General features: G+C 39.2%; 1 protein-coding gene across 2 annotated transcripts; it reads right to left on the reverse strand.

Annotated features, from left to right (window-relative positions):
• Positions 1 to 3630: 3630 nt before the first annotated feature.
• Positions 3631 to 14402, reverse strand: galnt3 (UDP-N-acetyl-alpha-D-galactosamine:polypeptide N-acetylgalactosaminyltransferase 3 (GalNAc-T3)). 2 transcript variants are annotated; one of them, XM_058392683.1, is made up of 11 exons: positions 14190 to 14402; positions 11716 to 12309; positions 10786 to 10958; positions 9366 to 9515; positions 8731 to 8965; positions 8452 to 8569; positions 7463 to 7663; positions 6076 to 6207; positions 5526 to 5627; positions 5172 to 5324; positions 3631 to 4715 (listed from the first exon to the last, which is right to left on the reverse strand). In XM_058392683.1, exons 2-11 carry the CDS (start codon positions 12210 to 12212, stop codon positions 4602 to 4604), a joined length of 1875 nt encoding a protein of 624 aa, XP_058248666.1. In that variant the 5' UTR covers positions 12213 to 12309; positions 14190 to 14402; the 3' UTR covers positions 3631 to 4601. The 2 variants fall into 2 exon arrangements, with proteins under 2 accessions (XP_058248666.1, XP_058248665.1); XM_058392682.1 differs by lacking the exon at positions 14190 to 14402 and adding an exon at positions 12998 to 13406.
• Positions 14403 to 15024: the final 622 nt, after the last annotated feature.

Here is a 15024-nt window from a genome sequence, read left to right on the forward strand (position 1 = left end):
GCTAGTGTCTTTTTGTCTGAAAAACAAACTTGATTCTGTGAATGATTCTATAATGTGCAATCTCTACACACCCACCTCCATCTCTTGTTAAACCAGTGTAAAATATTCTTATTCTAAATCATAATAAGCTCATATAATAGTAATGTAAAACACTTGGGTTCGATACAAAATGCGACATAACCACTTTGCGCTATGCTTTTACATTTTCGCCAATCTGTTCTGACCAACTAACAATATTAAATATGACGAATAATATTAATATTATTCATATATTATATAATAGATAGATAGATAGATAGATAGATAGATAGGCACATAGACTATATTAATATGTATCATTTCGCCTCTGCGGATCAGCTGGATGAGATTGGAAAAGGCACCTTCCTGTGTTCCAGCTTCATCATATGACTCACAGCATCGATGGGAGCCACATACAGATGAAATTGTTCAGAATGTATTCACTGGTCTACCTGCATCAGTGTCTGATGATGTTCCTGCATCATGGGCATGGCAGTTGCCCTTCACCCAGCTCTGATATGTCCTCCACAGTATATAGTCAGTCCCATTTCTAAATTGCATATTAGATTATGTGTCCCATATTTTTATTTTAAGCACACTGAAAATTGATCATAAGCATATCACATACCAATACTAATACATACAGTACTAGCCTGGAGCCTTGGACAGACTCACTATTACAAAGTCTTCAGTGGGATCCAAAAGCTCTGAGAGCACGTTGAATATTTGAGATTTTTTCTAAGTGGAAATAAGCAGAAAATGTTAGTATTTAAAAAAAGGAAATTTAATAATCAAGATTCTGCACTATTTTTCAGTCTCTATTTAAATGAGATGCCCATGAGTCTTCTCCTGGAGCATGTGTTCAAGTACATTAAAGAAGAAAAACAGAAAAGGGTCATACCAAATACCAAGAAACTCATAGAAAAGAGCCTACTTTTCACTTATACTGTTGTAAAAAAATATAATTTGTAATGAAAATTATTGTATTAAATTATAAAAGAATGCAAAATAGAAGCATTGTTATAATTGGTCTCGGACTTTTGGACTCGAATGGCCCATCGCCAATGTCTGATCAACATTAATTCTACAGAATAGACTAATTTTATAGAATGGCTGATGAACAGAGTAGAAAGTGCTGACACAGCAACAAACAGATTACACTTAGTAAGTGTATATCCACATAGTGCGCCTGATAAACGAATTATTAAGTGTAGCTAGAAGGCAGTGATAAGATGGTAATTTATGGATACATAAAACCAAGCTTCAGAATAAAAATGAATAAGAAATTTAAATCAGGGTGTGATTTCAACAGATTGTTTATCTACATAAATTTTGTGTTATACAGTTTCTCATTCATAAAGAATAAAATAGTCTATATAGGTTTATGGATTGCTCAATTACTAGCCCAGGGCAATATTCCCTATTCTATTACAAACCCATGTAGTAAACACACACATATATACAGTATATATATATATATATATATATATATATAATTTGCTTTAGTCTATTCATTTTATGGTGTCTTTCATATTTTTAATAAAGTCTCATCATTCCATTATGCAGATTTAACCTACAAACTTAGACATGTCAGAAACTGGAGTTTTATTTGTCTAGCATCACTGCCGGACCTGCCATGAACAAAAAATTCTAATAGGAATTCAGACTGCGCCCTCTACTGCTCATCAGTACTACCTACACAACAATGAAGGCCTTCTGCCAGTCAAAAGCCTGAGCAGTAATATCAGTAGGTGCATGTGTTTATCTTAATGGCTTATTTGATAGAACAAAATGGGCTTTCATTTATCGTACAGCTAAATGTATTTTGTCATACTGAAAAGGTATATATTTTAATGCTGCTTAGTTCTAGATCAGAATGGTTGTAGGAACACACACTTTTTAATTTGTAATGCTGTGTTTAGCGGCGCAGCACTGCTAAGCAACCTGCAGAAAGGTAAAACAAACACATTTACACATTGCATTTAAAAAATAATAATAATCAAATAAAATATAAATAAACAAACAAATAAATAAATCAGGTAGGATGAGCTGGACTTTTACACACTCAGATTGCTAACAAAGTTTTAACATGGAGACAAACTCAGCCACAATTATCACAGGGTTTATCAGAGAGTTATCTCATTCTGTCCAACTTCAGTCTATTCAGTAACAAAAAAACAAAAAGCAAAGTGTGTAAAGTGTGTTTTATTTCCCAGTAGTTCTCTAGATTCTGCAAGAGTTGTTAAACCACGTTCACAATGTTTTGGTTTGGAGCAGCGGTTTCTGATGAATTGATTTCTTTCACGCAGTAATTTGAAAATTTGGTGTCAGCTTTCTTTGTGGATTTCGTAATGGAAAGAGATGCAATGTGCAGTACACACACACACACACACACACACACACACACACCAGTGTCATTTTGTGAATATGATATTAATTTCCTCATTGTTCCTCATATCATACATTCTTACTAGACTTTAGAATCGCCCCTGACCTTGGTTAGTGTGTAACTTATAGCCGTGAATGGCAAAAGATTTTTGGTGTACGCATTCATTAAGGTCGTCATTAACTGATTGTGCTTTCATTTCGCAATATTATGTCATTAGTGTATATCTTTTTTTTTCCTCTTCTGTCTTATCCGGCTTTGGATGCCAGCTTGGGACTAAAAAATTGCTGATATTAAATATGGCCTACTCTTTAATCAGTGATCACAGTGTGTTGTGGAATGCACTTTATCATGGAATATAGCTCTTGAAACTGGGTCTGATTAGTGCGTCATTCAGTGACGTACTGGAAATGTTTTTGGTTTACATTTTGCTTTTGGGTGGGGTTTAGAATGCATTATTTGCCATTTTAAACAGTCACCTTCTATGCAAAACTATGAGGACTATGCACAAAAAGGGTGTGGGTTGGGTATATGAGAAATTACTATGTGACTCCCTCACAGTATCTTGCCTTGTGTTGTCCAGTGCAAAAATCCTTTGTAGGGGTCAGTATAGTTCTGAGACGTCTCGATTTCTAAGTATGAGACGTATAAAAACATATCGAAGAGCAGAAGTATTACTGCAGGGCAAATAATTGAACTGGTAATAATTGAACCCAGGAACCCTAGGAAAAAGGACCTGAACTAAAACGTTTGCAAGTTCAGCAGATTGGACGGGACACATTGTGAATTTTCATGTGGCAGAAATCTGTGGAAATGCCCAGACCATGAATGTTTAAACAACTGAATAATCCTAAATGGGCTCAAAATGTTTTCAGTTATATAATATAATGCTCGAGTCAGTCAAGAGTATAAATAACTCAGACAAGAATTTCAAGTTTGTTAAGTTGCAAACATTCGCATGTGTATACTCATTCACTGACTCTTTCACTCATAACACTTCCAGTTTGTCTTCTATCGCGTTTCTCACCAAGCCTTTCGATAAGTACATTGATTCCTTCAGCGATGACTCTCTTCAACAATGTACGGATAGCTAAAATACATTACTCTTTTGTGTCAGATTAGTTCCAGTTAATATGTCCATGTTTAAACAAAAATAAAAAAAATTCCCAACCAGCCCAGAACAGAGACAAACACCAGCCAGACCGTTCAAGATCATAAAAAGTTTTTGGAATGTTTATTTTAAAAGCATACATCGCCCTTGCTCATTGATATTTTATTGTATCATTAGGTTACAGTACTTTTTTTTTTTTATACCATCCCTTTGTCCACAATATTACTTTACAAAATATTATTTAAACATTTGTGAATAAAAACCTTCACTAACTCAAACACTGACCTGGTGAGTGAAAGGGGAAAAAATTGCAACGATGCATGGACTGCTGAGTCAAGTGGCCAAAGTCGGAAATAGTGTGCAAAGAATTTACAAGTAATTGAAAATTACAAGCAGAAACACTGGGTTTGTTCACAATCCATTGAACAGTTTCGTGGGGGATTTCAATCCAATGACAGACTCCTTCAATAAATACAGACCACCCCTTTTAATGCTACTTGTCTGCCAGTCAGTTCATTTTTTTATCAAGTCTGATAAAAGGCTTTAAGTGGAGGAAATAAATCAGTGCATGGCAGTTAAATAGCTCATCCTGTTCAAGATCTCATTTATCAAGACCATTCAGGATTAACACATTAGGAAGAAAAGGGGTGATTTATAGTGCAAATAAGAGGAATTGCACTTAGTGAAACTGGGCTTACAAATACTCTTTGGTGCATTAAAATGTGCAGGTTAAACCAACTTCAGATTAGAAGCACAAAAAATATTGAAAGCCTCTATTTTTGTTAAAATCCTTTTCTGTGAGACAGTGGTAACAGCCCTTTCAATAAAGAAAGAAAAAATGTTTGAGAAACATATTAATCGTTCAGAAGTCTTCACTTGGAGCTTTACTGTACAACATCAGCATACTTCCTGAAGGTGCCTCGTTGCTTTGTTTTTTTTTGTATTTTCTATACATGTATTCTATGCATACCACTTAATGATATTCAAATCTTTCCAGCAGCAGTAATTTCACATATAAAAATAAATTAAAATTCTCTTGTTCAGAAGTTCAGTAACAATAGCGTGTATTTTAATTGGCTTGTCCTCTCAGGTGAAAGCCCAAAGCTGGAATCTGTCCGCTGAGTTGCAGGGGACCATGGAGGGGTTTTCATAGCGAGCGCTCAGGCACAGCTTCCGCCTGCGGTTATAAAACAGCTGATTCTACAGAGCCAAAGAGGAGCACACAGAGAGGCGATTGACAACATATCACTGCTATCCAATATAAGCAAACACCAAGAAAATTATAGCCAGAAATACAAGGGGAAAAAAAAAAATAAAACATCTCGCAGTCTCTAAAAACAGCAAAGATACACAAAAAACACTGATCGGTTTGTGTGTTAGACTCGGGGTACATCAGTAAGCGAGGGATATATCTTTATTGTTCACTTCTCTGCTACCTCAGACAACCATGTCCTGACATGTTATTAAATTCAACAGATTATTACACTTTTTCCGACCAAGAAGGGCTGTATAGAGAACTATACTACAGTGCTTTAGGCCATTCAGAACTCATTAGAGTGCTGCTTATGATCAAACAGATCAAACAGCATGACTAACCACAGGGGAGAAGGATTAGTAAACAGTGTAAAAATGTGGCAGCTCTTAAAGTTTCATTACCTCCTGCAGCTCCCATTTCTGTTCAGGTCCAGTGAAGGAGTTGTGGCCTTTATACTGACAATCCTGGAGTTTCACTATCCCATCAGTTGCATGCAGACAAAGCTCCTTCTGAATGTTGTGTCGTATTTCATGGTGCGTTGAATACTCAAAATACTAAAATAGGTATGATTGGAGGGGAAGAGGGAAGCAATACTTTAGCACAAAAGCTACTTGAAAGGGTTGTTTATTTCATATTTTAAATGTATAGGTTAAAAAACAGGGACTAATTTACATTTTTCATTTAAAATAATGACTCCAAAAAATAGAGATGCTAATCATTAGAAAGAACTATCAGCTGGTAATAAATGGTGGTACCTGGTTGCCTCCCAGGCCATGGCATGGGTACATAATGAGCGGTTTGCCTCCCTCGTTGTTCTCTCCCACATCCAGACACATGTCCTTCCCTGTATTCTTTATCTGGGGAGAAAGTGTGCACACAGTCAGAAACTAAAATACAGTGAGATGGGATAGATAGAGGCAAGGGTTTGATGAAAAAATAAATTGGAGAAGGCCATCAGGGCAGTAAGATCCAAGCTGTTAAAACATGGAACCGAGCTTTCTCCAAGACCCTCTGCAGGGAGAGATGCAATGCGGGAAACCACAGTGGCCAGACACAACATTCTGTGGTCTGGAGTACTGGAACGAGGGGAAAGACAAAGAGAGAGAAAAAAACTGAAGGAAGAATAAGGAGAGCCGGGGGGTGGGGGTGTTAGGGAGAGGAACAAGAATAAGAGAGAGAGAACGAGAAAGAAAGAGAGAGAGAGAGAAAGAGAGAGAGAGAAAGAGAAGTAGGTAATAAATGGAAATAATGAGTGAAAATTAGACCTGCCACTGTGTACACATGCACACACACGAACACACTCACCGCGCCAAACTGCAATGGGTTGAGATCAGGCATGAAGACCTCAGGGTAGACGTTCTTTAAATACCAGGAGAAGCTCTTACATTGTAGCCTCTCACGGAGTTCCAAGCGCTTGGAGACGTCTCCAAACGTTCTCTGTGGAAACAGACCCACTTCCATTAATACATGTGAATAAAGGGGAAAGGAAGAGTTGATTTCTAAAGCAGCTTGTGAATCAGGAGGAGACCATCCATTCTGTTGCCCCCAGGCTGTATAGGAACTGGTTTTAGGCAGTCTTTTCCCCTTGGGTTTAGACTACCAGCAGGTCTTGGCTGCATGTTGAAAGTCTGGTGATGGTTTTCAGTGGTTTGGGCCATGAAAGAGCAGCAAGTCTTGGATTCAAGTTGAGAGTCTGGCAAGATGCCTTTAAAAACCAACTCAACACTGCAAAATGACCAAGCAATTTTTTTCCCACAGCGAATATGTGGCCACAAATCTTTATAATATGACAGCACAACCATCTAGGCATTGAAAATGATGAATATCAGGAGTACATCTAGTATTGTCTTTATGCTGTACCCATCTGAGCCATGACTACCTAAAAATTGAATAAACTCGCAGTGGAACGTTCTTGGATATGTAGAGGACATTCATCATTCCAAAGAGGCCTTGCTGTGCAACCACAACAGTATGGTGTTAAGTATGATCCAATACACATTATAGGAGACCCTCTATCTGTTCATAGACAGTCTAGACACATGTGGAAAAGCTCCATTAAGACAAGCAGAGCCTTTACCCTCTTTCAATTCAAAACTTGGTATAAATGTGAAGATGAGAAATCTGACCTGCAGAAAAACAAAGGATAACAAAAGCAAGTCTAAGAATGACTTGCTTTGTTCCTACACTGTTCACGTTATCCAGCTCAGACATTATGACCATCTTCTAGACACGTGATTAATCCTAGATTTTATTTAATTGAATTATGTTCACGGTACTTTATTGAAAGCCTTTTTCAGTGTCTTGGATTTGTCTTAATCTATGTCTGGAAAATATTAAATCCACACATACTTAACTTGGCCAGCATGAGTTAAGTGTCAGGTTACACAAACCCGTTCTTGACAGTCTCAACCAGAGAGGCTATGTAAATCCTATACATATGACCTATACTGTATAAGCAAGCCTATTAATGCTCTGCTGCCAACATTGTCTGTGAAACATTAAATCTATCAGTACACCCTTGTCACAAAGCACATTCATCCATCTCTCAACCTGGACATTAATGAAATCTCAGTTGGAGACTGTGAAGAAAGGAAAAAAAGAGAAGTCACTGCTTCTGGAAGTGAAAGGTAACTCTGTACTACTGTGCCAGGCAGCTGGGATCAGAACGAAATGCATAAAAACCTTGCATTACCTCTTTAGACATCTGCGCCGCCTGCTGGTTCCTGCGGTAGAAGATCTCCTTGTAGTCATCCATCCAGACTTCAGCCAGCCTCACCTGATTACGGGCAATTACTTGAGTGCCTTTGGGGAAAGTGTGAGGGCTTTTGGTGCGGAACACATGGCCCACAATGGAGCAGGGGATGATTTCCAGCTGACCTCCACACTGCCACACCTGCAGGCATGGAAACAAGAAAGGAAGATATATGGATTATTCCATATACTACTGTGAATTTCACAGTTGAACTTTGTAAAAATAAAAAAATAAAAATCAGTTTTGTGGGCATTCTGAAAAGCTAATGAATATCTTTAAAATAAAGTATATAAGTTGATATTTTAACAGAATCCTAAAAATGATCGAAAGCAGGGTTGCCAGGGTCACGGTTTTAATGCCAAATTGGAATAGTTTTGGAACAAGTGATTGGAAAAAGCAAGTCCACATGTGCCTTTTTGGCTAATTTAAATAATAGTCTGCAGCTGCCAAGATTTTGTTTTAAAGCAAATAACTGGAATTAAATCTACACTTAAATCTAAACAAAAGGAACGAGTCATTTTAAAGGACAATGCAATGGTCCAAACTAATGGTCAGGCAGTGATGAACACATTGCAGATAAGGCCTCTGCAAAACAGAAGTACGTGTGCACCAAGAAGAACTAGACAGAGAAAAACACAAAAAGCTCCATTTTCCATTGGCTGAGATTTTTGGGATAATTCCAGGTCTTGTTGTGTGGGTTTTTTAAAAAATAGTTTGGCTGGAGTTTTTGCTGTGACCTGGCAACCTTGTCCAGAACATTGAATTGTTATCCTTTGAGTCATTTCTTAATGAGGACAAAAGACCATGACTCACTATAGCTCTGTCTTCATTTGTCTTTTTGCACACGATACCCAAGTGAAACATCTATATATTTATATCAAATATTTTAATGAGATATATTAAGTGCACATATACATTATATTTCTTACCCTGAAGGACATTTCAATATTCTCTCCTCCCCAGATCTCCATCTCCTCATCATAGCTCCCAATGTGATAGAAATAATCTCTAGAGATAGAGAAAAGTCCTCCAGCGAATGCTGGTGTTCTGTACAGTACAGAAAAAAAACATTAATTTCATAATAAAACATACATTAGCAGATTTGTATGTAAATCTAAGCAAATAGAACTGAAGCACAGTTCTTTACAAAGTTGTCCTTCAGTTGATCTCTAATGTTTTATCTGTTTAATCTGTGTACTGTGTCTTACTTGATGGGGTAGGTCTCATCTTTGCGCCGCTTTTTTTCATGATCAGGCAAACTCTCCCAGCCGAAGGACAGGGCCCAGTCAAAGTTGCCCCGATTGTGATTCTGCCCGTACGGAGAAGGCTTCATGAACTCAAACGTGTTCAGGTCGATAGTGGTAATGTCTGGACTCACCACTGCCGTGTAGTTCTCTGCTATCCGGGCCAGCAAAGGCTCCAGCCAGCCATGAAAACATTCACCTGCACAAAAAAAGAGCATTTAAGAGCATAGTCCTTTACCACTGTAAAGATGTCGGAACTGAGTGTTTCAAGGATGTTCAAGATTCAGGCACTTGACAGGGGAGAAGTATGGGTATGGACCAAACTAACATGCCAAGAACAACAGTGTAGAGCTGCATGCTTCTAAGGCACTGGTGCGTTGGAAAATCTCTATGTAAACAGTGTGTGAAACCACACTGAATAATAACAATTTTTATGAGCTTAACCAGCATGACACAGAGGCACACACTTTCCAGCAAGGGCCATCATTACTGCCATCAAGCGTGCTTTGCTAGAGAAAAAGCTCTACAGTGACTGCCCTGCAAGGTAATGTGTGGGGGGTGTATGATATCTCATGATGACTCAGTATTTTTGGACTTACAGTGAGCATCCAGGAAAGTGAGGGTGTCTCCAACGGCTACCGAAGCTCCCAGCAGTCGAGCAGTGATGAGGCCTTTTCGTTCGAGCTGTCGCACCACACGCACAATGTGCAGTTGCTTGAGATATTCATCCAGCTCCTCCTTCAGCCGTTCTGTATGGGAGACAACCAACATGGGTTTGTTACTGCTGAGAACACAGTGAGGCTAACCTCTGCCATGTGAAAAGCTAGAACAATGTCCATGAGTAAGTGCTCAGTGGGCATTCTTTGCTGATTTGCCAACAATGTGGATTCGAAATAAAACACGGATTTTGAGATCAAAGTGCAAAACATCAGAAAAATCATATGGTAGATTTAAGAAGGCCTCAGCAGTGAATGCATTAAAAAAACAATCAAAGTATAATGGCTCAACACAATTAGACCACTACACACTATGTAGGGATATATGTGTCAGAGACACCAAAAATAGAACTACACCAGAATGGCCTCAATTACCCTAGGCCTGTGTGGTCTAAGGACAAAATTATTATGACAAAAATTAACCTCTAGTAGAGAAAGAGAATGAGTAAAGTATGCAGAAAAATAGCCTGCTAATAATTCAGAAAAAAATTAAATGCCATGACAGGCTGCCAGTAGATCTGAATCACTTCTCTTTATTGATGTATTCAGAAGCATCTTTCCTCGTTCTGTCCCAGCCGAATAACTTACTACTTGGCATATGCCGCTACATTTGTTGGTAAAATGATCACATCAAAGATACTCTCTGGTTCAGTGTCTGGCACACTAAACCACCCCCACCAGTATAAACTTATAAACTACACTGTGTCAAGACACCCACAGTGTTATAGCTTCCATTTCAGGCCAATCTATAGAAGGTGTTTTGTTCTCACATGCTTGGTGCTTTCAACATTAATAAAAAGAAATTAATATCATAAGCAACGATATGCCCTTCTGTATGATGGATAGAAACACTTAATTGAAACCGAGTAGATTGGCTTACATAGCTTCAGATTGCATTCCATAGTGGAGTGTATATTACTTTGTAAGAGGGAATTATGGAGAGAGAAGGAAATTAGAACAATCTTTCCGGAAATAGAGATGAAGGACGCTAATGGATATTTGCAAATGAGGGTAAAGATAAAAAGTCACTGGGTGGTCATTTTAGGAACTATAAATGAAGCAGTGGGACAATTTCCCTTTAAGTCTATATTACATTGTATCTGACTCCTCTCAACAGTTACCCCTATCACAGACCGCTATGCTGTCTGCTCTACAGCCCATTATGAGTCACCGGTACAAAGATCCACCCAGGCCATACTGTACTGCTTCAGCAATTTGCCTAGAGAGCTATAAAGTGGGCCAACTGACTGACTTTAGTTCAGTTAAACACACACTGCAGTGCTAAAAGCTGAGAAGTCATTACCGTCTATGCTGGCATCATCAACAAGGATGATCTCTTTGAGAAGAAGGGCAGGAGAGGTGTGGAGCACGCTGTAGACAGTCCGCAGCAACGTGCTCCACGCCTCGTTGTGGAACACGATGATCACACTCGTGGTCGGCAAGGATGGGCAGCGCCTAAATGTCTGCTCTATGCATCTGAAGGAAAGAGAGAGAAAAATAGAGTGAAATAGTTGGAATGATGCTCGGAGAGATGGAGCAAGACAGATGCATGCCATTCCCCCCACTTCCATAAAACAGGGTGTACAACCATAAGGTGAATACATCCATGAAATATCTGTGGTTCACTGGATGACCGACATCCTTAACAACAGAAAAGAACAATAAAATGGGTCTTTTTACAGTCTCAATTGCCTAGTCAAACAAATAAGAACAAGAGCAGACTTGTGTAATTAGCCAGACATAGTTCAACATCTTCCTTCTTTTCCCTTTCCCTCTTCAATCAGCCGCCTCAACTAGGCAGACATGCTGAAGCAATGTCTCAGGAAAAAGTCTGTGGTTTTTCAGAGCAGCAGCCAAATATAAATAGTGTGTTTAGGATTAAGCTTCAGTGTGTGCTAGAAATTGAAATATGAATGTTATTACAGATATTTGAATTGACTTGATCAGTTCTGTTTACTGGTGGGCCTTTCGTCCATGTTTTCAGGAGTTTGGTCATATACCATATATTTCTTAACTAAAGCACTAGATGGCACTATGTTTTCCAGTTAGCAAACAAAATGTTAATGTTGAGTTTGGATTATATTTGGATTTATAATATTTATCCAAAAGGCTACTACAAATACTCCTTACTAATGATTGCAGGCAATGTCTAATGTCATTTATTTTATTGCCAGGATCACACTATGGGTCGGTCTAGTTTTGTTACATAATCAAATACAAAGTGCATACGTACTCTGGAGGCCTTGTATCAGGGCCAAGGTCTCGACTGAGTGAGATACGATCACTAGCATACAGGTTAAAGCAGTGTTTTTCCTCGCCTTTCTCCTTCTCCTTCTGCTCAGCTGGGCCAAGGTTCTCCGTATGGAAGGGTTTCCCCGAGGCCCCTGGGGCATTGGGATTTTGTGGGGGCCTTTCCAGCATAGGCCTCAGCTCTGAGGCTGTGTAGTAACCAGGCAGACAGGGCTGACTGCTCCTGCTCTCCTGCTGCCTGACTGGGGCTCGGATCTGCATCTTTGGCATGGCATCCCTAAAGTTATTCACGGCCCCCATTACCATGCCCAGCATGGTGTCCCGTTTCTCTACAATCCCTTTTAGCCAGGGCTCCTCCTGTGGACTCTGATTGACCACCTCTCTTTGCATCAGGAACAAAAATGTGACAAACACTAACGCCACAATGGCAATCTTCCATGGGTGCAAACGCCTGCGTAGCAGTCTGCGGATCAAAGTCATTCTTCTGTGGTGGGAAAGAATAGTGGAGTGTGTGTCCTTCTGGAGCGTTGCAGACAATGATTCACCTGACACACGATGTTAGTAACATCACTGACTCCTAAACGTGCGAAAGAAGAAGACGAAAAAAAAGAGTCAGGGATATACATTAGTTGTATGCACAATATCAAGGGGAATATATGGGTATGGTTATAAAACAATTATATTTTAAAGAACGGTTTAAACAGAAATTATGAGTAAATTATAAATACTTATGAGTATAGGATTGGGATGGGAAAAACGTTGAGGTATTTTTTTACTCAGTTTCAACATCTAAGCTTTCAAGGTTTCCAAAATAAACATTTTCATAGACATTTAAGATCTTTTAAGGATGACGGGGAAATTATTCTCAATGAGTGAAACGTGTTTTTTATGTCTTTTTATACATTCTCCAGGAAATTACTGCTGAGGTTTTGATCCTACCAAACTGAAACATGGTAACATATACATTATATATATATATATATATATATATATATATATATATATATATATATATATATATATATATATATATATATATATACACACATATGCACACATATGCCATTAGTTTCCCATGAAGAGAGGTTGGATGTCAGCAGTCCAAAATGATTTCTGTCACTTTAACCTATAAACATGGGGTAGAATGATGTGAAGTGACAGCCAACATGTTACTATGTCAATTCCGCAGGATTCAGTAGTGTCAAAATGCCACCTATATAGACCACACATTCAAGGATGCCTTTCACTGAAAATCATAATCTTACCCAGACTATACTGCCATAACATAGGGTATGCCAGTAAAAACATATAATCCAAGACTCCTTGAGAAAGGTGAGGATTTATTCCAAGCAGAATTCCAACACGGGAAACTTCTAATAAAGTCCAACCAAAATCACTTCAGTATTTGTTAGACAATACTATACAAAGAAGGGAATTAAAAAAAAAAAAATACTCCACGTGCGAAAGCCTGGTTTGTATTTATCTGTTCGTGTTTGATCCGTTCTCTCTGAGGTTCATCCGGAATCGTTTAAAAAGATCTGGTTTTATTCCAGACAGAATTCCAGCCGTCCCAGACCCTAAGGAAATAGCCACGTAACTAAAGACAGCGCGACTTATTCAGGAATCTCGACACCCTACTTCCGTGTGTTGAACCCAGGTGTGCTTGTCAGGTAAGACGTTAGGAATCGAGCCTGTACCACGCATGCGTAGAGCTCACCTATACCACCACTCCACGCCAAGGCTACATAAAGGTACAAAGGATATCCCCTCGGTGGTACCACCCCAGAGAAAAAGTGCAGTACTGTGCCTTGTTTCTTCTTCTTCTTCTTCTTCTTCTTCTTCTTCTGAGAATGTAACACTTGACTAACAAATTTATCTAACTTATTTCTTTTCATTAGGGGAAAATGGATTTCCATGTAGTATTATGATAGGATTGTACTGTACAGCTGTGTATGATAAGAGTTACAGTTGCATTACATCTGGATGAAGTGCGTGTGAGATTTTATTACTGATATTCAGGGCTTGGTTTAAAAGTGTTGTAAATGCATTTTTTTGGGGGGGGAGTGTTTACTCTATTTAGGCTACCTGCAATAAACACGTGTAAAGTGAATTCTCATAAACCGCCCCCCCCACCCCCACCCCCAGCTCTGAATATAAGGGAACAGTATGCTATTGTATTTGTGTTGTATTAATGATTATTTAGTAAGCCCTCAATAGTTATGTGGTTTGAAACGTAGCCTGAGGATCCTATAAAGTTAACCGGCTTTCTCACGAGCCCCGCGTTCCCAAACGGTTGCTGGGATACAGCGAGCGGAGGAACGCGCGCGAACCGCATCAAAACTAGAAGCAAGACTTAACACACACACACACACACACACAGCGCAGACTTCTAATAAAGTTATGATCCAACCGTATTTTGTTGCACGGTAACATTTAACAACAACTGCACAAACTTACCCCACGTGCGAAAGCCTGGTTTGTGTTGAAGTGCTCGTGTTTGATCGCCGGCGGTCTCACGGAGGTTCATCCGGATTCTTTTAGAGATTATCAAGATCAGTGGCAACAACCCCGGCGTCTGACAGTGACAACAAAGGGATGCCAACAAGTAATGCCCTACTCTTATATGCGATGCCTACATTTTATTTTGACGTTTAGGGATGAGGGAAGAAAACGAAAAAGCTTACCATCGCACTCGTAAAAAAAAAAAAAAAAAAAAAAAAAAAAAAAATTGTGGTTAATCCATGTCGTCTCCGCACGCGCACGGAGTTGAGGGAGTGTAAAGGACAGACAGCAGGAGCGATGGTCATGCGAGACAGAAACAGCGGTGTGTCTGTGGCTGTTCAGCTCTATAGACGGACATGCCAAGAAGGGGCACCAGCTTCGGCTCCATGAGACTTCCCCCCTCTATCCTTCCTTACTGGCACCTCACTGAGCAAGCAAAGTGGAGCTATTGCACAATTAGGATTAAAGTGTAATAATGATTCTGCATATGGGAGCATATCTGCCTTGTTGTTTTATTTATTTGGCACTTTATTGATTTGCTGGAATCACCCCAGCACTAACATTACTCATAATGAACTCTAAAATCCCTATACAGGGTGTTCTCAAATACAACAAAGGGTGGTTTTTTTTCCTCTTTCCACATCGAAGCGCTAAACGCTTGAATAGGACAGAGGAGAGAGGATGTCTTGAGAAAGAAAACAAAAGGGCTCAGTCTCTCTGACAGTGAAAAGATGGCCAGATTGAAAGTTCAGAGAGCTTCCTATAGCCTAATTTAATCCCTACTCACTGG

This window comes from Hemibagrus wyckioides, linkage group LG06, assembly GCF_019097595.1.
Source record: "Hemibagrus wyckioides isolate EC202008001 linkage group LG06, SWU_Hwy_1.0, whole genome shotgun sequence".
NCBI lineage: Eukaryota > Metazoa > Chordata > Actinopteri > Siluriformes > Bagridae > Hemibagrus > Hemibagrus wyckioides.